Source organism: Anomaloglossus baeobatrachus, chromosome 11, assembly GCF_048569485.1.
Source record: "Anomaloglossus baeobatrachus isolate aAnoBae1 chromosome 11, aAnoBae1.hap1, whole genome shotgun sequence".
NCBI classification, from domain to species: domain Eukaryota; kingdom Metazoa; phylum Chordata; class Amphibia; order Anura; family Aromobatidae; genus Anomaloglossus; species Anomaloglossus baeobatrachus.
The window spans coordinates 156,153,588-156,177,013 of record NC_134363.1 but is presented as its reverse complement, the minus strand read 5'-3'; the positions used below and the strand labels follow the sequence as shown (position 1 = coordinate 156,177,013).

Sequence of the window (23,426 nt, the reverse complement as noted above, 5' to 3'; positions counted from 1 at the left end):
GTGAAGTGGCTCTCGTGCAGAGAGGCCACGGAGGAGAGCTCCTGTATACTAGGTGGCAGACGTTGGTCTGGGCCTGGTGGGAGCTGGAACCCGGTCGCAGGGGACAGTGTCAAGGGGCACGGACTGCTGAGGAGGGCAGCTGGCGGCCTTGAGCTGTAATCGGGCAGGGGCCAGAGCACGATGGGGTACGTGGACCCCAGGCCGGAAAGTAGCTTCACGCGTTCCGGTAATTTACCTGACGGGGGTGAAGACTTCAAGTGTCACCCCCAACCCGCTCCAAAATCGGGGTACTAGCGCACCGATGGGATAGGACTTTCCCACTACAGTCCAAAGAAATCCTACGCGTGAACCCTGAGATCAAGCTCACTCTGTTAGCCATACGGGTGAGCGGCACCCGGAGAGTTTCATACCGACGGGTCCAATAGAGACAGAGGTGCCAGGAATAGGGCCACAGATCAACAACAACACCAAGGGCTACGGTGGTGATCAGAGCTTTGGTTTACAAGCTGTCGGTGTGGTTATTCTGAGACTGAGTGAGTACAGCGGAAACCCCCTGCACCTAATCCCCAACGACACCCGAACACCATCCAAAACCAACGGGCCCCGGGACACAAACCCCTCTACCCACGGAGGGGTTTAACCATCAGGCTACCGTACCATTGTCACCGGGCTCCCCGGATCCGGAGACCCCTCAAGCCACCTCGGCTCCGGATCCAAGGGGCTCGGCCGCTGGCGTGGGGGCGGTACATGTGTGTGCTGTGTATAGGAGCAATCTATATCCATTAGCTACATCAAAGCAGTAGTCTTTACCAACTAAGTCAGACATAACTGAAAATTAGAGATAGAGTCTACACAGGGGAAACTAAAAACTGCAGGATACAAGTCATCATGCTGGATACACCATCATAAGGTCACCCCGGCACCTGCATCATTTTCTTAGCATTACAGCCCTTTTTACTTCCCTTTCATATTCATAAAGCTAATATTGAGAATGAAATCTATCCCATCCCTCTGCTTAATGTCTGTATAAGGTCCCTTATGGATTATACAAAGTATTCCCTGCATTAGCATATGTGGAAAAGAATCTAAAACTATCTAGCATGGCATATGCTCAGAACATGTGATGTGGGTCTAGAAGTCTATGTAACACCATATGGGCTTTTGTGGCATTGGGAATTAATCACTTTTTATTTTTCAGATCAAATTTGGAACGTATTATGTGAAATAATGATTTTTAACAATGCGGGTTTTTATTTTAACATCAAAGGACAAGCATCTCTTTGAAATGAATTACATGGGCTTTAATCAGGGTTTATTATGCATGCATCACGGGAGATTTCATCTCCTGGGTCACAAAATGTGAATGAGACCTATATCTGGGATATCTGCACCATCCATTACAGTGTCACCTACAATTTTCATTGTGTTCTATGCTGTGAATGTCACGTGTAGATGAACACCTGAAAAAAGGGCATCTTACTGAACTTTTAGGTAATGCGGACTTTCAGACCATTACTACTGTATCCTCTTAATAAGAAAAAAAAAAAACATACCTATTGAACTACTCTCTTTGTTTCTCCTTGGCTGTTTGCACTGTTGTTTTATGTTTTCATTATGTATTTATGAAATCAGCTACAATTGCATATTTTCATCCAGTAATGGAGAAAGGTGGTCTATTGGCATGGTTGGAGGGCACATAATAAGGTGTATTGTGTACTACAAGCAGTATAAAAGCTGATATGCAATATTCAACAATATCCACTGCACACATTGACCAGAACTGCGCAGCACAGCACCGTTCATTGGAGGCTGCAACAGCCGATCCATTAGGATGCAGGGTGTCCGACCCCCACTGAACCCATATTCATGACCTATCCTAAGACTAGGTCATTGATAACATAAAAACCATTATACGTGTGATCCTGGACGAATACAAAACCTAAAGAAAATCTGTTCTTGCTGGCCTTATTTCCCTTCCATTGTCCAATAGTGTGACTGGCCTGATTCAAAATCTGCTTTTCTGTTACACCGGTGTGCAGTCTGACAGAGTGGAGAACGGAAGCAGAGACAAAGACCCACCACCAGTTCCTGTGGAGCAACAAAGACCCATCCCTATTTCCTGCTGAGACACAGAAAACTCAGCCACTTCCTGTACAGAGACAAAGATCCACCCCCTACTTCCTGTAAAAATACAAAGATTCACCCCCTACTTCCTGTAAAAAGACAAAGATCCACCCCCTACTTCCTGTAAAAAGACAAAGATCCACCCCTACTTCCTGTAAAAAGACAAAGACCCACCACCACTTCCTGTACAGACATAGATCCACCACCACTCCTTGTAGAGAGACAAAGATCTGCCACCACTCCTTGTAGAGCGATAAAGATATGTCTCCACTTTCTGTAAAAAGACATAACATCCACCACCACTTCCTCCAGAGAGGCAAAGACCTTCCCCTACAAGAGAGACAAAGATCTGCCACCTCTCCTTGTAGAGCGACAAAGATATGCCTCCACTATCTGTAAAAAGTCATAAGCCCCACCACCACTTCCTGTAGAGAGACAAAGACCTTCCCTTACTAGAGAGACAAAGATTTTCCACCACTCTATGTGGCAACATAGACACATTACCAGTTCCCTTTAGGGAGGCAAAGACCTGACCCCACTCCTTAAAAAGCAACAAAGATCTTCCTCCACTTTCTGTAGAGAGACATATGAACCACCCCTCACTTCTTGTATAGAGACAAAGACCTACTCCCACTTCCTGTACACAGACAAAAACCTACTCCCACTTCCTGTACACAGACAAAGACCTACCCCCACTTCCTGTACACAGACAAAGACCTACCCCCACTTCCTGTACACAGACAAAGACCTACCCCCACTTCCTGTACACAAAGACCTACCCCCACTTCCTGTACACAGACAAAGACCTACCCCCACTTCCTGTACACAGAAAAAGACCTACCCCCACTTCCTCTACAGAGACAAAGACAAAGACCTACTCCTACATCCTGTGAAGAAATGAATACTCACCCCCACTTACTATAAAAAGACAAAGGTCCTTTGTCCCATGGAGAGAAAAAGAGTGCCCCACTTTACAGAAATAAAGATTCAGCCCCACTTCCTGTTGAGAAACAAATATCTACTATCACTTCCTGTGAAGAGACAAAGACAGCCCCCCTTCCTGTACAAAAAAAAACATCCATCCTACTTCCTGTGGAGAGACAAATAACCATCCGCACTTCCTATGAAGAGTCAAAGACCTACCCACCACTTCCTATGGAAAGACAAAGACTGCTCCCTCTTGATGTGCAGAAACAAAGATCAACCCCTACTTCCTGTGAAGAAGCATAGACCTACCCACCACTTCCTGTGGGGAAACAAAGACCGCCCCCTTTTTCTGTACAGAAATATTCACCCTTACTTTCTTTGGAGAGAGAAATACCGACCCACCACTTCCTATGGAGAGACAAAGACTGCCCCCACTTACTGTGTAGAAACAAAGATCCAACCCTACTTCCTGTGGAGAGACAAAGATACACCCCTACTTTCTGTACAGAAGCAAAGATCCACCGCAAATTCCTCTACAGAAACAAAGATCCACCCCCACTTCCTGTGCAGAAACAAAGATCCACCCCCACTTCCTGTGCAGAAACAAAGATCCACCCCTACTTCCTGTAGAAAGACAGAGACCCACCACTTTCTGTAGCGAGACAAAGACCTTCCTCACCTTTCTGTAGAGAGACAACGCCTACCTCCACTTACTATAGAGTGGCAGACCCTCCCTTACATCTCGTAGAGATTCAAATATTCATCCCCCACTAAAAAACACCACTGCTACTCATTGTATGTAGATAAGACCTGCCCTCCACGTCTTGTCGAGACAGAGACCTGCCACTACTTCCTGTAAGACTTCTCAGTGTCTCTATTGCTAGAGATAGAGGCGGTAAACCATAATTAAAATGTCTAATTTATTTGAAATTCTAATAACAGACTTTTATAGCAAATGTGCATATACATACCACTAAGAACTCTGCAATGGTGACATTCACCCACATAGAAGATATAGATTGGACAAACTTAGCTACACCTAAACTTAGCTAGATAGGGCGGACTTAGCTACACCTAAGCTTAGCTAGATAGGGCGGACTTAGCTACACCTAAGCTTAGCTAGATAGGGCGGACTTAGCTACACTTAAGCTTAGCTAGATAGGACAGACTTAGCTACACCTAAGCTTAGCTAGATAGGACAGACTTAGCTACACTTAAGCTTAGCTAGATAGGAAAGACTTAGCTACACCCAAGCTTAGCTAGATAGAACAGACTTAGCTACACCTAAGCTTAGCTAGATAGGACAGACTTAGCTACACTTAAGCTTAGCTAGATAGGAAAGACTTAGCTACACCCAAGCTTAGCTAGATAGAACAGACTTAGCTACACCTAAGCTTAGCTAGATAGGACAGACTTAGCTACACTTAAGCTTAGCTAGATAGGAAAGACTTAGCTACACCCAAGCTTAGCTAGATAGAACAGACTTAGCTACACCTAAGCTTAGCTAGATAGGGCAGACTTAGCTACACCTAAGCTTATCTAGATAGGGCAGATTTAGCTACACCTAACTCAAACCACACCTATTGATAATAGACCAATGAAAAAAGAGTGAAAAATTCCTAAAAAGCTTTTTGAAGTAAAACACAAATTGTTATTATTAAATATAAAAATAAACAAATGATACACATACAATATTAACAGGGATAACACACCTAGGAGGGAAAAAAGCTATGCCTGAAGTAACAATACACTCCAGCAATCAATTGAACTAAGGCACAACACCACAGTAATTAGGTAATAGATTAGGACATCGACTTAGATGTCTATAAATAACAATAAATATTTTAATAAATTAATATCCTATAAATATATGTAACTGCAGACAATCGTATTTCATGTTGATAAAAATATAACTAAAGACCATTGTATTTCATGTTGGTATCAGTAGATGATAAAGTGCAGAATACTTAAATAACCACCTCTTTAGAAGAAGCAGGAGCGAAACGTACGTCGGGGTGGTGGGACTTGCTGCCTGGCTATACCTAAACTTAGCTGGATAGGACAGACTTAGCTACACCTAAGCTTAGCTAGATAAGACAGACATAGCTAAATATAAGCTTAGCTTGACTAGCTTGACTATGGTTTCAAACATTTTTGTTTTTATTTTAGTTTTTTAAACTTTAATTTTTTTAGATTTTTTTTGCAGTGTTTTTCATGGAGTTTATATGTGATCTAGAAGTGTAATTTCTAGAGGACATATCTTCTGACACCAATATGTTGCAACCTACATTTTATTTTCTCCGCACTGTCTACAAACTTCCTTTGTTTCCTGCTGGATCTGCAGACTCTGCTGTTATTTGCCTAGCAGCAAGGAACTAATATTTGTGGAGTTCTCCCATCACCACTTGCATCCTAACCTCGCGGCTGGCTTTATTGCACAGAATTGTCTTGCCCCCCTGGGCAAAGCTTCTGCTTTTGTTTGACTCTTCCGTTCTTCCCGCACCTGCCGTCACTTGGCTAATTACCTGTCTGAACCGGCTGCTGGTGGCGCTGATCTCTTGCGCTACCGACTTATAGAGCGTGTTATGACACCCTACCTGGATCTCATACCTCGCAGAAATACACTTTTATTGAGGTGTTAGCTGTAATTTCCCGGATAGTAGCAATAGCCTGTAAAGATATGCCATGCACATATTTAACACCCTGTCTCTTGGAGAAAAAACACAAAAGCACATGTTCTACAGGATCCTAGCAATGGTTCTGGCATCCTTATGGCATTTTGATTGCATAAGTCATGTATGCTGCCAGATATTCATCCAGAGACATGGTGATAAAAAATGTACCCTGAAACGTGCGTGCACCTAGCAGCAAATATATCATGAACATACAATACACAGAGCGCTAATAGAAGAGACAAAAATACCACCACGCTTGTGGAGCCGTCCATCACTATTCCCCTTTACACCCTCTATACGACACTCGGACTATGTGATAGTGGCTCCCCTTCTGTGCCTCCTTGTTGGGTAGCAGTGCCATGCTTCACCCCATACCGGACTACGTGATAGTTGCTACACTTTTTTGCCTCTTTGGGTAGCAGTGCCATACCTCATCCCATGCAGGACTATGTGATAGTTGCTACATTTTTTTGCCTCTTTGGGTAGCAGTGCCATGCCTCGCCCCATACCGGACTACGTGATAGTTGCTACACTTTTTTGCCTCTTTGGGTAGCAGTGCCATGCCTCGCCCCATAGCCCCATACTGGAGTATGTGATAGTTGCTCCACTTCTTTGGCTCCTTGTTGGGTAGCAGTGCCATGCTTCACCCCATACCGGACTATAAGATAATTCCTCCCTTTCTCTGCCTCCTTGTTAGGTAGCAGTGCCATGCCTCACCCCATACCAGACTACGTGATAGTTTCTCCCCTTTTTGCCTTCTTTGTTGGGTGGCAGTGCCATTCCTCACCCCATACCGGACTACACGATAGTTGCTCCCCTTTTTTTGCCTTCTTTGTTGGGTGGCAGTGCCATGCCTCACCCCATACTGGACTACGCGATAGTTGCTCCCCTTTTTGCCTTCTTTGTTGGGTGGCAGTACCATTCCTCACCCCATACCGGACTACGTGATAGATGCTTCACTTTTTTGCCTTTTTTGTTAGGTAGCAGTGCCATACGTCACCCCATACTGGACTACGTGATAGATGCATCACTTCTTTGCCTCTTTGTTAGGTAGCAGTGCCATACCTCACCCCATACCGGACTACATGATAGATGCATCACTTCTTTGCCTCTTTGTTAGGTAGCAGTGCGATACCTCCCCCCATACCGGACTACATGATAGATGCATCTCTTCTTTGCCTCTGTTAGGTAGCAGTGCCATACCTCACCCCATACCGGACTACATGATAGATGCATCTCTTCTTTGCCTCTTTGTTAGGTAGCAGTGCCATACCTCACCCCATACCGGAATACATGATAGATGCATCACTTCTTTGCCTCTTTGTTAGGTAGCAGTGCCATACCTCACCCCATACCGGACTACGTGATAGATGCATCACTTCTTTGTCTCTTTGTTAGGTAGCAGTGCCATACCTCCCCCCATACCGGACTACATGATAGATGCATCTCTTCTTTGCCTCTGTTAGGTAGCAGTGCCATACCTCACCCCATACCGGACTACATGATAGATGCATCTCTTCTTTGCCTCTTTGTTAGGTAGCAGTGCCATGCCTCACCCCATACCGGACTACATGATAGATGCATCACTTCTTTGCCTCTTTGTTAGGCAGCAGTGCCATACCTCACCCCATACCGGAATACATGATAGATGCATCACTTCTTTGCCTCTTTGTTAGGCAGCAGTGCCATACCTCACCCCATACCGGACTACATGATAGATGCATCACTTCTTTGCCTCTTTGTTAGGTAGCAGTGCCATACCTCACCCCATACCGGACTACATGATAGATGCATCACTTCTTTGCCTCTTTGTTAGGTAGCAGTGCCATACCTCACCCCATACCGGACTACATGATAGATGCATCACTTCTTTTCCTCTTTGTTAGGTAGCAGTGCCATTCCTCACCCCATACCGGACTACATGATAGATGCATCACTTCTTTGCCTCTTTGTTAGGTAGCAGTGCCATGCCTCACCCCATACCGGAATACATGATAGATGCATCACTTCTTTGCCTCTTTGTTAGGCAGCAGTGCCATACCTCACCCCATACCGGACTACATGATAGATGCATCACTTCTTTGCCTCTTTGTTAGGCAGCAGTGCCATACCTCACCCCATACCGGACTACATGATAGATGCATCACTTCTTTGCCTCTTTGTTAGGTAGCAGTGCCATACCTCACCCCATACCGGACTACATGATAGATGCATCACTTCTTTGCCTCTTTGTTAGGTAGCAGTGCGATACCTCCCCCCATACCGGACTACATGATAGATGCATCTCTTCTTTGCCTCTGTTAGGTAGCAGTGCCATACCTCACCCCATACCGGACTACATGATAGATGCATCTCTTCTTTGCCTCTTTGTTAGGTAGCAGTGCCATACCTCACCCCATACCGGAATACATGATAGATGCATCACTTCTTTGCCTCTTTGTTAGGTAGCAGTGCCATACCTCACCCCATACCGGACTACGTGATAGATGCATCACTTCTTTGTCTCTTTGTTAGGTAGCAGTGCCATACCTCCCCCCATACCGGACTACATGATAGATGCATCTCTTCTTTGCCTCTGTTAGGTAGCAGTGCCATACCTCACCCCATACCGGACTACATGATAGATGCATCTCTTCTTTGCCTCTTTGTTAGGTAGCAGTGCCATGCCTCACCCCATACCGGACTACATGATAGATGCATCACTTCTTTGCCTCTTTGTTAGGCAGCAGTGCCATACCTCACCCCATACCGGAATACATGATAGATGCATCACTTCTTTGCCTCTTTGTTAGGCAGCAGTGCCATACCTCACCCCATACCGGACTACATGATAGATGCATCACTTCTTTGCCTCTTTGTTAGGTAGCAGTGCCATACCTCACCCCATACCGGACTACATGATAGATGCATCACTTCTTTGCCTCTTTGTTAGGTAGCAGTGCCATACCTCACCCCATACCGGACTACATGATAGATGCATCACTTCTTTTCCTCTTTGTTAGGTAGCAGTGCCATTCCTCACCCCATACCGGACTACATGATAGATGCATCACTTCTTTGCCTCTTTGTTAGGTAGCAGTGCCATGCCTCACCCCATACCGGAATACATGATAGATGCATCACTTCTTTGCCTCTTTGTTAGGCAGCAGTGCCATACCTCACCCCATACCGGACTACATGATAGATGCATCACTTCTTTGCCTCTTTGTTAGGTAGCAGTGCGATACCTCCCCCCATACCGGACTACATGATAGATGCATCTCTTCTTTGCCTCTGTTAGGTAGCAGTGCCATACCTCACCCCATACCGGACTACATGATAGATGCATCTCTTCTTTGCCTCTTTGTTAGGTAGCAGTGCCATACCTCACCCCATACCGGAATACATGATAGATGCATCACTTCTTTGCCTCCTTGTTGGGTAGCAGTGCCATGCCTCACCCCATACTGGACTACGCGATAGTTGCTCCCCTTTTTGCCTTCTTTGTTGGGTGGCAGTACCATTCCTCACCCCATACCGGACTACGTGATAGATGCTTCACTTTTTTGCCTTTTTTGTTAGGTAGCAGTGCCATACGTCACCCCATACTGGACTACGTGATAGATGCATCACTTCTTTGCCTCTTTGTTAGGTAGCAGTGCCATACCTCACCCCATACCGGACTACATGATAGATGCATCACTTCTTTGCCTCTTTGTTAGGTAGCAGTGCGATACCTCCCCCCATACCGGACTACATGATAGATGCATCTCTTCTTTGCCTCTGTTAGGTAGCAGTGCCATACCTCACCCCATACCGGACTACATGATAGATGCATCTCTTCTTTGCCTCTTTGTTAGGTAGCAGTGCCATACCTCACCCCATACCGGAATACATGATAGATGCATCACTTCTTTGCCTCTTTGTTAGGTAGCAGTGCCATACCTCACCCCATACCGGACTACGTGATAGATGCATCACTTCTTTGTCTCTTTGTTAGGTAGCAGTGCCATACCTCCCCCCATACCGGACTACATGATAGATGCATCTCTTCTTTGCCTCTGTTAGGTAGCAGTGCCATACCTCACCCCATACCGGACTACATGATAGATGCATCTCTTCTTTGCCTCTTTGTTAGGTAGCAGTGCCATGCCTCACCCCATACCGGACTACATGATAGATGCATCACTTCTTTGCCTCTTTGTTAGGCAGCAGTGCCATACCTCACCCCATACCGGAATACATGATAGATGCATCACTTCTTTGCCTCTTTGTTAGGCAGCAGTGCCATACCTCACCCCATACCGGACTACATGATAGATGCATCACTTCTTTGCCTCTTTGTTAGGTAGCAGTGCCATACCTCACCCCATACCGGACTACATGATAGATGCATCACTTCTTTGCCTCTTTGTTAGGTAGCAGTGCCATACCTCACCCCATACCGGACTACATGATAGATGCATCACTTCTTTTCCTCTTTGTTAGGTAGCAGTGCCATTCCTCACCCCATACCGGACTACATGATAGATGCATCACTTCTTTGCCTCTTTGTTAGGTAGCAGTGCCATGCCTCACCCCATACCGGAATACATGATAGATGCATCACTTCTTTGCCTCTTTGTTAGGCAGCAGTGCCATACCTCACCCCATACCGGACTACATGATAGATGCATCACTTCTTTGCCTCTTTGTTAGGCAGCAGTGCCATACCTCACCCCATACCGGACTACATGATAGATGCATCACTTCTTTGCCTCTTTGTTAGGTAGCAGTGCCATACCTCACCCCATACCGGACTACATGATAGATGCATCACTTCTTTGCCTCTTTGTTAGGTAGCAGTGCGATACCTCCCCCCATACCGGACTACATGATAGATGCATCTCTTCTTTGCCTCTGTTAGGTAGCAGTGCCATACCTCACCCCATACCGGACTACATGATAGATGCATCTCTTCTTTGCCTCTTTGTTAGGTAGCAGTGCCATACCTCACCCCATACCGGAATACATGATAGATGCATCACTTCTTTGCCTCTTTGTTAGGTAGCAGTGCCATACCTCACCCCATACCGGACTACGTGATAGATGCATCACTTCTTTGTCTCTTTGTTAGGTAGCAGTGCCATACCTCCCCCCATACCGGACTACATGATAGATGCATCTCTTCTTTGCCTCTGTTAGGTAGCAGTGCCATACCTCACCCCATACCGGACTACATGATAGATGCATCTCTTCTTTGCCTCTTTGTTAGGTAGCAGTGCCATGCCTCACCCCATACCGGACTACATGATAGATGCATCACTTCTTTGCCTCTTTGTTAGGCAGCAGTGCCATACCTCACCCCATACCGGAATACATGATAGATGCATCACTTCTTTGCCTCTTTGTTAGGCAGCAGTGCCATACCTCACCCCATACCGGACTACATGATAGATGCATCACTTCTTTGCCTCTTTGTTAGGTAGCAGTGCCATACCTCACCCCATACCGGACTACATGATAGATGCATCACTTCTTTGCCTCTTTGTTAGGTAGCAGTGCCATACCTCAACCCATACCGGACTACATGATAGATGCATCACTTCTTTTCCTCTTTGTTAGGTAGCAGTGCCATTCCTCACCCCATACCGGACTACATGATAGATGCATCACTTCTTTGCCTCTTTGTTAGGTAGCAGTGCCATGCCTCACCCCATACCGGAATACATGATAGATGCATCACTTCTTTGCCTCTTTGTTAGGCAGCAGTGCCATACCTCACCCCATACCGGACTACATGATAGATGCATCACTTCTTTGCCTCTTTGTTAGGCAGCAGTGCCATACCTCACCCCATACCGGACTACATGATAGATGCATCACTTCTTTGCCTCTTTGTTAGGTAGCAGTGCCATACCTCACCCCATACCGGACTACATGATAGATGCATCACTTCTTTGCCTCTTTGTTAGGTAGCAGTGCCATGCCTCACCCCATACCGGACTACGTGATAGATGCTCCCCTGTTTACCTTCTTTGTTGGGTAGCAGTGCCATTCCTCACCCCATACCACTTAATAACGGGCCAACCTGAGCTGGGCCCCCCTTTTAATGAATTCCATGGCTGCCATGGTCTATGGTAGGTACATCCTTGAAATTAAATTATTTCTGTCACCAGGGAACCTTATTGAACTGATGTTACAGTCGATTAAAATTTTCCATATCAGTGTGCCAGTAGGTAATGTGTTCAACAATGTTTCTAATGTTACTAAATATATCAACATCTTATAAAAGACAGCAGTGAGTTATATTACTGTATCATAGAACTAGGTATACTTTCTAATTATTTGCCACCCTTCCCAATCATTCATAGTGATGGCAGTAGGGGCAATATATCACCCATTTTCACTGCAGCCCCTCTACATCACCGGTTTCATTGAGCTTCCTTTTTGCACATTGTTACATTATTAATCTCCAGGTTCTTTCTCGCTCATATGCAGCCTCACATTTATTTATACATTCACTAAAGTGGTCAAGTCACTGCCTCCTTCAAAATCTACACACCCATCTCCTGCTGCTGTGATTGATCTGATGATGAGCAGGCACCGGTGTAATACCTTGTTTCAGTCTGCAGATGTCCCTGTTGCTGATTCTGGCATTGGAGGTGAACTACACAAGTAAACTTTGTCCACAGATAATACTACAATGACATATAAGGCTGCTTTCACACATCCGGTTTTTCCTGTGCGGCAAAATCTGGCGCTTTGCAGAAAAAACGTAACCGGTTTTTTTTTGCCGCCGGTTGCGCTTTTTTTTTGCATAGACTTACATTGGTGCCGTATTGTGCCGCATGGGCTTGCGTTCCGTACGTTTTTTGCAGCATGCGGCAGATTTAGCCGATGCAGCAGCCGGATGGAACGTTGCCTGGCACGTTTTTTGTCCGGCAAAAAAAAACGCATCGCACCGCATCCTCCGATGCGACGCGATTTGCAATGCATGCCTATGGACGACGCATGCGGCATCCTGCGGCAAAAAGCGCATCCGGCCGCCGCATACGTTTTTTTCCACTACGCATGCTCGGTAGCCTGCCGCAAGCGGCAAAAACCGGACAGGCCGCATGTAATAAAACTTATGCAAAGGATGCATGATTTTGTCGCCGCATCCGTTGCATAGGTTTTAGAGCCGGATTGGCCGGCTCTGCTAAAACCGGATGTGTGAAAGCAGCCTAAAAGAAAGGTGTAAATTCCGCCTGGAAAATTCTGGTTGTGATGATTCTACCAAAGAGATACATTGTCTCCATTGGACAAATTTGAGAATTGAATGGAACGCGATCCTGTACTATAACTATCACTATATCCATTAAAGAGGATCAACCACCAGGATTTCCTATATAATCTAAAGCCAGTGCTATACTGGTGCTATCAGGCTGATTCTATACGTACCTTTAGTTGTGAGATCGGATGTATACTTTCTGAAATACAGGCAAGTAAAGTTTTTGAAATGCACTGTTATTTCATTGATAGAAGCTACAGAATGTCTAATAGGTGGGTCAGGTTTTGCTAGTTATTCCAGCCCCTCTCTGCCTGGCTGTCCTTCCTCTCCCTATCCTTCATCTCCTCTGTTCTTATCCCCCCCATCCTTCCTCCTTCCTTCCTTTCCCTGTAATAGAGACAGGGGAGAAAGGACAGGGGGGCAGAAGGACAGGCAGCAGACAGGGGTGGGAATAACTAGCAAAACCCGACCCACCAATGAGATATTCTGTAGCTTCTATCAATTAAATAACAGTGCATTTCACAAACTTTCCTTGCCTGTATTTCAGAAACTATACATCCGATATCACAACTAAAGGTATGTATAGAATGAGCATGATAGCGCCAGTATTGCACTGGCTTTAGTTTATATAGGAAAATCCTGGTGGCTGGTCCCCTTTAAGGCTATGTTCACACTTCTGTTAGGACATTCCAGACAATCAGAACTAATATCCAGTTGCTTAAGTGATGCACTTGGAAGCAGAAGGTTCCCATTCATTATTCTGGGCTTTGTCTGTTTTTAAAAAGGAAAAAAAGTTCTGCATGATCCACTTTTTCTTCCATTCCAACACAGGACACATCGCGGAAAAAAGATGAACCCCATATGGGGTTCTCATCCTTCCGTTATGCAATGGATCCAAGCATAAATCGGAATAAAAGATGGACCCCATATGGAATCCCCATCCTTCCGTTATGCAATGGATCCAGACACAAACCGGAAAAGATGTACTCCATGGAATCCCTTTCTTTTTGTAGCGCCCAGAGAAGGGAGTACTCGGTCCCAGGCGGTAACAAATATGAATGTCACTCTGGTGGCCATTGCCCGGGCCCGTGCTCTGGACCCCTTTTGTTATGGGGGGTATTTACAGGGGAGAGAAGAGTTTCTGTCATGTGACGTCACCTGCGGGTTGCGGTTAGGGATGGAGAACCGCCGCTGCTTAACGTAGGTACTTCCAGGGCTGGTGGTAGTAGCAGCTGTGATGGTAGGCCCTCCGCAGGTAGGGCTGTGCCTGGGAGATGTAGAGGTGCAATAACGGAGACAACACCGGGTTGTCTTTAATAGTCTCTACAAAGGTTGCTAGTTCAGGTCCCAGGAGGACCAGTGCCAATGTAGTGACCCAGATTGCTTTGTCCCCGGCACTTTCTGTAGATTGAGTCCCCGTAGCATGGAGCGATTGGGGACCCCGACTGTCCCTTTTGGGGTACAGTCTCCTTCTCCATACGGCGGGCAGTGTGGGGAGGTTAAGTGTCCGAATCCCGATCCTAGTTTACTGCTGATGCCCCCGGATTATTTGGTTCGGTGAAGTCCGTGAAGGTGTCCTCACCAGGCAGGTATTTGCCAGTCTAAAACTGCACTTGATCTAGGGCCCTGTGCCCCGTGCGTGCTCCGGTCCCAGCGGTATCTCGGTACCCGTCCTGGCGACCTCTCTCCTGTGCCCCCGGGGTCCCCGTTACACGGACCCAGCTCCGGTACGTCCGCACACCTCTCCTGTGTGCTCCCGACTCTCGACCCCTCCCTGACCCCTCCCACCAGGCTGGCTATACCCAGGGACTCATTCCTATGGCGACCATCCCCTTACGTGGTTAACCCTCTATGCCCAGTGTGGAGAGCTAGGATTTAGATTGTGTTTTGGTAGAAAAGGCTCCAGGTCCCAGGGGGTAGGTCCTGCATCCCCAAGAGGATGCAGTTCCCTGCAGTGCCCTGAGGGTCTCAGGGGCGCTACACTTCCATTATGCAATGGATCCATTTTGGACAATATTTCCAGTCATCCAAACAATGTATTGTACGTCTTACTCACCTAGGGCCAGTATTTGAATTAAAATGGCTACATTCAATTGGCCTTTTTGATTGAAACACTAGTCTCCAAGATGGGAATTGGCAATGTAACCTTGAAAATAACAGTCTTTCCCTGCCTGGAGCACTCAATTATTCTTCATACTCCCATAGACTTTGGTCTTCTCTGCAAAGTAGTGAAATAGAAACGTGTTGCCCCAACAAAACCCACATGGAATTACAATATCTCTTTGCTTGGTGAGCTGGACACACATCGGCAGGACAACATCTATTATAAAAGCCATTTTTCCCAATGATCATTAGCTCCTGTACGCTGCCCGTCTGCGGAAGTGAGCATTAATAACACCATGCGGGTGTGCACACGAGCACACAATTTATTTTGCTTTGCATAAATATAAGCGATGGCATTTTAACTCATTAGCGGCTGCAGACGCCTGCGGTTCCTGGAAGCCATTATTATAAGACACCGGTTAGATGCTTCCATGGTCTATCATAGATCCACAGAGCTTCGCTATGTCACAAGCTATCAGGCTCCCCGCTGCGCGGAGCAGGGACGGGAGCCTTCGCTTCGTGTCCTCCGATTGACACTGACAAAAAGTGAGCAGCGTGCAGGGAGGACGCGGGGAGCTCCGAGCATCTTCTGGACCCGTCCGTGTCACATTGCTGCAGATAAATGCCAAAACGTTTGCTGCTTTGATTGTCTTTGCCGAGCAAACACCCCTAGTGGGTCATCCAGTCAATGATATTTAAGTGTCGGAGGAGGAAAGTTCACGTAGACAGATGGCACGTCCCTCCGAGACCTACAAGGGTCTAATCTACCACCCCAAAGAGTCTACTGTCCAAAAAAGCGACCACAGAATAAATACATGAAGGTCCAATATATACAGAGGATGCACATCCAGATCCAGGGGACATCTATGCAATGTAGTCGGTTTATCTGCAGACTCAAACTATGCTGCATCTGACAAACTCAGCTCTGCTGCATCTGACAAACTCAGCTCTGCTGCATCTGACAAACTCAGCTCTGCTGCATCTGACAAACTCAGCTCTGCTGCATCTGACAAACTCAGCTCTGCTGCATCTGCCAACATTACAACAATCTACACATCCAAAAAAAAGCTAGATGGTGGCATCGTTGACTCTATCTGCCTTGGTTAGCTTTATATGACTTGTCTGGGTAGTAAAAAATTGGGGCAAAATGGAGTAAGAACATAATAAAAAAAATAAAAATCAATCAATAAATAAATAACACCCCACTGATCCCCCCAACACTACCTCTTGTAAATAAATATAGAAATATATACAAAAACAACACCGCACTGATCCCCCCACCACTACCTCTTGTAAATAAATAAATATATGCATAAACAACACCTCGCTGATCCCCCCACCACTACCTCTTGTAAATAAATAAATATATACATAAACAACACCTCACTGATCCCCCCACCACTACCTCTTGCAAATAAAGATATAAATAAATATATAAATAAAAAAATGAATCACTAAATAACACCTCATTGATTCCCCCACCACTACCTCTTGTAAATACATAAATAAATAAATAAATATATAAATAAATAAACAACACCTCAGTGATCCCCCCACCGCTATCTCTTGTAAGTAAATATATAAATAAATATATAAATAAAAAAAATGAATAAATAAATAAAACCTCACTGATCCCCCCACCACTACCTCTTGTAAATAAATAAATATATAAATAAATAAATAAACAACACCTCACTGATCCCCCCACCAGTACCTCTTGTTAATAAATATATAAATATCTAAAAAAAACCCAAAAAACTACACCTCACTGATCCCACTACTACCTCTTGTAAATAAATATATAAATAATTAAAAATAAATAAATGACACCTCACTGATCCCCCCCACCACTACCTCTTGTAAATAAATATATAAATAAAATTATATACATAAACGACACCTCACTGTTCCCCCATTACATCTTGTAAATCAATAAGTAAATGAATAAATAAATAAACACCTCACTGATCCCCCCCACCAGCTCTTATAAATAAATAAATATATAAATAAATAATGAATAAATAAATGACACCTCAAGGATCCCCCCCACCACTACTTCTTATAAATAAATATATAAATAAAATAATAAATAAACACCTCAGTGATCCCCCCACCAGCTCTTATAAATAAATATATAAATAAATAATGAATAAATAAATGACACCTCAATGATCCCCCCCACCACTACTTCTTATAAATAAATATATAAATAAAATAATAAATAAACACCTCACTGATTCCCCCACCACTATCTTTGGTAAATATATAAATAAATAAACAACACCTCACTGATCCCCCCCACCACTACCTCTTATAAATAAATAAATAATTAATGACACCTCACTGATCCCCCCATTACTTCTTGTAAATCAATAAATAAATGAATAAATATGTAAACACCTCACTGATCCCCCCACCACTACCTCTTATAAATAAAATAAATAAATAAATAAATATATAACTACATAATGAATAAATAAATGACACCTCACTGATCCCCCCCATTACTTCTTGTAAGTAAATAAATAAATAAATTAAATAAATACCTCACTGATCCCCCCACCACTATCTCTGGTAAATATATAAATAAATATACAACACCCCACTGATCACCCCATCACTACCTGTTATAAATAAATAATGAATAAATAAACAACACCCCACTGATCCCCCCACCACTATCTCTTATAAATAAATATCTAAATAAATAAATAATGAATAAATAAATGACACCTCACTGATCCCCCCATTACTTCTTATAAATAAATGAATGAATGAATGAATAAAACAACACCCCACTGATCCCCCTACCACTATCTCTTATAAATAAATATCTAAATAAATAAATAAATAAAGAATGAATAAATAAATGACACCTCACTGATTCCCCCATTACTTTCTTATAAATAAATGAATGAATGAATAAAACAACACCTCACTGATCACCCCACCACTACTTCTTGGTTGTTTTGTAAATAAATACATGTTTAGTCCCCAGACAACCCCTTAAAGTTGGTTATGATGCACATTAAGTAACAATATTGTGGTACCGTGTTATCCAGAAAAATCTATCTAGGTACTGTAGTTCTTATGTCAAGAAAGGCAAAAGTATCCTAGGAGGGATAAATTATTATTATTAGTGTTTATTTATAGAGCACCATTGATTCCAATACATAGAGACACAGTGGCTGCTGCAAAGGTTGAATAATCGAGAGTAGAAGGAGCAGGGATCTGGTTACAGGTAACACACAGGTGGTGGAGGGATATCGTTAAAGGAACAGAAAAAAGAAATGAGACCGGTTGAAAGTGATGGAAATAAAGGCTACCTACTGTGCTTCTGCGGACGGCTCCCCAAATCCATTGTCTTGTGCAGACAGAGGAGCTGCTGGTGTTAGGATGCTCCCATCCTCGTCCTCCTCTTTGCGCTGCTCCTCGCTCTCGGCTTGTCTCGGCGAGTGCCGGATCTCGTGTGCAATTCTCTGTTTCTATGGGAAGCTAGTTTGAATTTTATCCACTGAATCAAGCGGCCACTGAGGATTCGTCGCCTCTTTGCCCCGTCTCCTGTCAGTGTGCTCTCCCGTGCCGCTGAGTACATAAGGAGGGAGGGAGGGCTATTTGCGATCTTTCTTTTCCTTCACCATTTCATTAATATCAGCGCGGTGTGCTATATAAAGAGATGAGCAGAAGGGAGAAGGGAAGAGTGCAACCTTCCTATGTCAATGTGCTCAGTGGTGGCTCAGTGGTTAGCATCTAAATTGAACTAGATGGACCTAGGTCTTTTTTCAACCTATGTAGCGCAAATCCCACCATGGACAACATCTTCAAGGAGCTTGTATGGTTTGATTGGGTTTCCTCCAAGACTCCAAAGACATACTGATAGGGGATTTGTGCTATATAAAGAGATGAGCAGAAGGGAGAAGGGGAGAGTGCAACCTTCCTATGTCAAGCTGCTCAGTGGTTAGCATCGGAGGAATTTGAACTAGATGGACCTAGGTCTTTTTTCAACCTATGTAGCGCAAATCCCACCATGGACAACATCTTCAAGGAGCTTGTATGGTTTGATTGGGTTTCCTCCAAGACTCCAAAGACATACTGATAGGGGATTTAGATTGTGAACTCCAATGGGGACAGTGATGATGATAAAGCACTATGAGGTTTTGTGGGTCGTCACTTATGGCTCGGAGATCACTTTTTAGAGATTATGTCAGGGCGATATATTTTAGAAGGTAATAAAAACCATACGGTGCAACAGAGGTTCCGATACAATAGAGTCATATATCATGTTAACAACTAATTATCTGTATATGGGAGTCTCGGTAATCGCCATGGAAACAGACGCATCGTAGATCTCCATCGCTTCCAGAGTGCATACATTTGATTGCAAGCTCTATAACCACAGATCCAAACGCAGCGGAGGACGGTTACCCAAAATAGAATCCCCCCACAAGTAGGGAATAAGCTTTTACCGATCCGCCGCGGTATTAGCAGCCGCTTACGTGTCCGGACAGATGTATGGAATTTAATGGCCATGTATAGCATTGGCCGTAATACTATAATCTCCTAAAATCTTTTTCCCGCAATGGATTTTGGAAAAGAAATCGATATAAAGATAATTTGAGTCTCTCTAAGCTCCATTGCGAATAAGGGGTGGTGAAGATGATGATGACTTCCGAACACGTCAGCCGCGGATAGAACAGCGCATTTTGTGTCCCTTACTTACTCGTGACCTACATTCCCGGTCTTAAGTCTAATGCTAAATTCCAAGGATTGGGAACTATTAGTCCTCCAGATGTTGATGAGCTGCAGATCTTATGAGAATATCACAGCGAAAGCCGCGTTGATGACGGCTGCCCATCTCTGTGGCAGGACCGGCACTGGCTCGTAAAGGGAATCTGTCATTAGATTCACGGACAGCATGAATCAGACACTGGCTGCACAATTGTATGTTTTGCATAGGTAACATATTTTTCGGATTATAAAACGCACTTTTCCTCCCACAAAATGTGGGAGGGAAATGAGGGGTGCGTCTTATAATCTGAATGTAGCTTACCGGGGGTGGTGGAGAGAGGTTACAGGAGGTAGGGGCGATGCTGCGGGCGCTGTGCTGCGGGCTTACTATGGGCTGTGGGCTGTGCTGCGGGCTGTGGACGGTGAGGCAGGAGCCGCTATTCTGAAAATGTCGGGCTTCAAATAATGGTGCCCAGAGTTGGCGCGTACGCAGATGGAGCTCTCAGCTCAAGATCTCATCTGTGCACACGCCATTGATTCCCTGTAGCGGACTTAAGGAAAATGGCACAGGCGCAGATGAGATTTCAACTTGTCATTGAGCTGAGAGTTCCATCTGCGCACGCGCCATTTCTTTGAAGCCTGCACTGCCGACAGCTTCTGGATATTTCTCCTGCCTCACAGTGCCCACAGCGAGCATCTGGGATATCGGCTGCACAGTCCGCAGCATCGCCCTACTCCACCACTGTCCCTGCTTCCTGTGACCCCGCTCCACCATCGCTGCCGCCCCTCCTCCGGTAAGACAGCACCGGATTATGATGGACCTCATATTTTTTTTCCCTTTATTTTCCTCTATATTTGGGCTGCGTCTTATAAAACGAAAAGTACGGTATGTCACCTATGTGTTATTATAAGTATTTCAAGATGAGTAAAGCACTGCACGACCATCTCTACCCTCACCTACTGTATCCTCACCCATCCCTTGTAGACTGTGAGGCCTTGTGGGCAGGGTCTTCTCTCCTCCTGTAGACTGTGAGCCCTCGCGGGCAGGGTCCTTTCTCTTCCTGTAGACTGTGAGCCCTCGCAGGCAGGGTCCTCTCACCTCCTGTGAACTGTGAGCCCTCGTGGGCAGGGTCCTCTCTCCTCCTGTGGACTGTGAGCCCTGGTGCGCAGGGTCCTCTCTCCTCCTGTAGACTGTGAGCCCTCGCGGGCAGGGTCCTCTCTCCTCCTGTAGACTGTGAGCCCTCGTAGGCAGGGTTCTTTCTCTTCCTGTAGACTGTGAGCCCTCGAGGGCAGGGTCCTCTCTCCTCCTGTAGACTGTGAGCCCTCGCGGGCAGGGCCCTCTATCCTCCTGTGGACTGTGAGCCCTTGCGGGCAGGGTCCTCTATCCTCATGTGGACTGTGAGCCCTCGTTGGCAGGGTCCTCTCTCCTCCTGTGGACTGTGAGCCCTGGTGGGCAGGGTCCTCTCTTCTCCTGTAGACTGTGAGCCCTCGTGGGCAGGGTTCTCTCTCCTCCTGTACCAGTCTGTGCCTTGTATTGTTTAATTATTGTACTTGTCTCTACTATATATATATCCCTTTTCACATGTAAAGTGCCATGGAATAAATGGCGCTATAATAATAAATAATAATAATAATAATAATAGGAGGTATCTCACTGCAGCCACTCCTGCACTCTACTGGTTTCTGTACAGACTAGTATCTCTAGCTGCACAGCCCTTAATGGTTCTTACACAGACTGGAATATCCGTAACCGCCCAACTAGAAACCCACAACTCGGACCTGTCTGCCTGAAAGGCTGTCAAGTTGTTTCTCGTACCTCCTGAGGAATCAGAGTAGAGATTGCTACAATATAAATCAAGATAAGGTAAGTGTGCAGAGATAGACAAGGACCCAAGTTGGGAAACATAAATCACGTGCACAAGTGCACAAAGGAGAAATAATAAATGCAAGCAAGGGTAAATTCCTAACTATCTAGCAGAAAACAAAAGAAAGGTGTTAGAAAGGCAAATGAGAAAACACAGAGAGACAACACTGGTCTCTACCTAAATGCCTTAGCTGAAGGGCTGGATCTCCTTAGCAGTCATTCACATAGAAATATAGCCAGCAGAGAAGGCTAGTATCAGGACAGTATAAAAAGCCCCACTCAAGATGTGATAGGACAGAGAAAATGAGCAAAAGAGAACACCTGGTAACCGCAAACCAAAAGGAAGGAAGCAATGGTAAAAGACCATCAACATTTGGACAGGTACTGTCAGCAGGGAAGGGAACTGATCACGCAGCATAAGGTCACCGGATTGAGACCCAAACCCAAGGCATGAAATGTGTATAGAGAGAGACCTGTCAGTCAAATTGATTGAAGCGTTGAGGAGTGAGTTGGAAACCTGCCTTGGGACAAGTCAACCAATATCCATGTCTCCCAACACATTATCAAAGTATGTTCTCTCCTAAACTGCACAACGATCTAGATTAAAACCTACCTGACTGTGATTGTGCAGCCAGTGTCTGGTTTGCGGTCTCCATGCTAAAGGCAGCATGAATTAATGACAAATTCACACTGCATATCAAAAAATATGCATCCAATGTGAAACTGTTATCTCCTGATGTAACGCTCACTGCCGGTGTTGGAAAGCTGGCAAGCGGGGATAGTTGACCCCTTGGACCGCAGGGGGGACCCGAGCTTACCGTCTAGCGGGTTGGGCTTAACTAAGCAGTCATTGCGAGGTAGATGCCAGGTACCAGTCGCAGGGCAGTGACTGGGACTGTGGCAACTGACCCCTATGAGAGCTGATGGCTCAGGTACGAACTTGGGTGCAGGCAGGTACACATGGAATGGCTGAGACAGACAAGGAGTTGGGTACAGACAGGTATGGTGTGCAAGGCAGGGAAGACAGGTAAGGGAAGGCAGTTACAAGTACAGGTGATGGACACAGGGATAATGGAACTTGACAACTAGCTATCAGACTGGAAGACTTACTAAGGACATTGCTTAGGCAACTCCCCTAATTGGAGAGTGCCTTAAATACATAGTACCTCTAAGCCATAGGCTGAGAGGCATTTCCGGGAAATGGTGTACTGGCTCTATAGGAGGATGACTGGTGTGCGCGTGTACCCTTTGCACATTCTTGGGGAGCCTGTGCAGCGTGTACACACCTCGCAGGGAGGAGAGGACAGGCACATGCGTGAATGGCCAGGGGAGTGTGCATTTTTTTTGGTGCACACGACATCCAAAAATGTAGTTTTAACCCCCAGTGATAGTCATTCATAGACTGCAAATGGCTCTCCATGGGGTGCCTGTCATTCTGTGAAGTCAGCCTGTGTGTTGTGTTTCATGTTTCACAAAGGACACATCTGAGCGCCTGAGATACTTGACCAAACACCATGAGTATCTGAGCACCTCGATGCTCGATGGAGTGCTGAGCACGTTCGCCCATCATTAACTACCATGCATCTATGGGGAAAATGGTCATGTATGTGTGACGCCCTGGCAAAACCAGGTAGTCACAGATGACTGCACCCCACACCAAGGGTACAAGAATCGCCTCCTCCTTGGGAATTAACACTACACATCCCACAGACAGGAACATCAGCCACAAATCCTAGTCGCCCCCCATGGGAGCCAGGACACACCAGTGGGTGGG

The 23,426-nt window shown here is 45.3% G+C and overlaps 1 protein-coding gene across 2 annotated transcripts in view; it reads right to left on the bottom strand.

Annotated features, from left to right (window-relative positions):
• Positions 1-23,426, bottom strand: part of PLCH2 (phospholipase C eta 2) — a 909,460-nt gene that overhangs the window by 638,393 nt on the left and 247,641 nt on the right. The window contains exon 1 of one of the 2 annotated variants that reach the window (XM_075328182.1): positions 18,391-18,590. The exons of the other annotated variant lie outside the window; for it this stretch is intronic. Within the exon in view, the coding sequence (XP_075184297.1) occupies positions 18,391-18,421 (31 nt within the window). The 5' untranslated portion in view covers positions 18,422-18,590. Of the gene's footprint in view, positions 1-18,390; positions 18,591-23,426 lie in introns of those variants that run through there. 2 annotated transcript variants of the gene reach the window in all.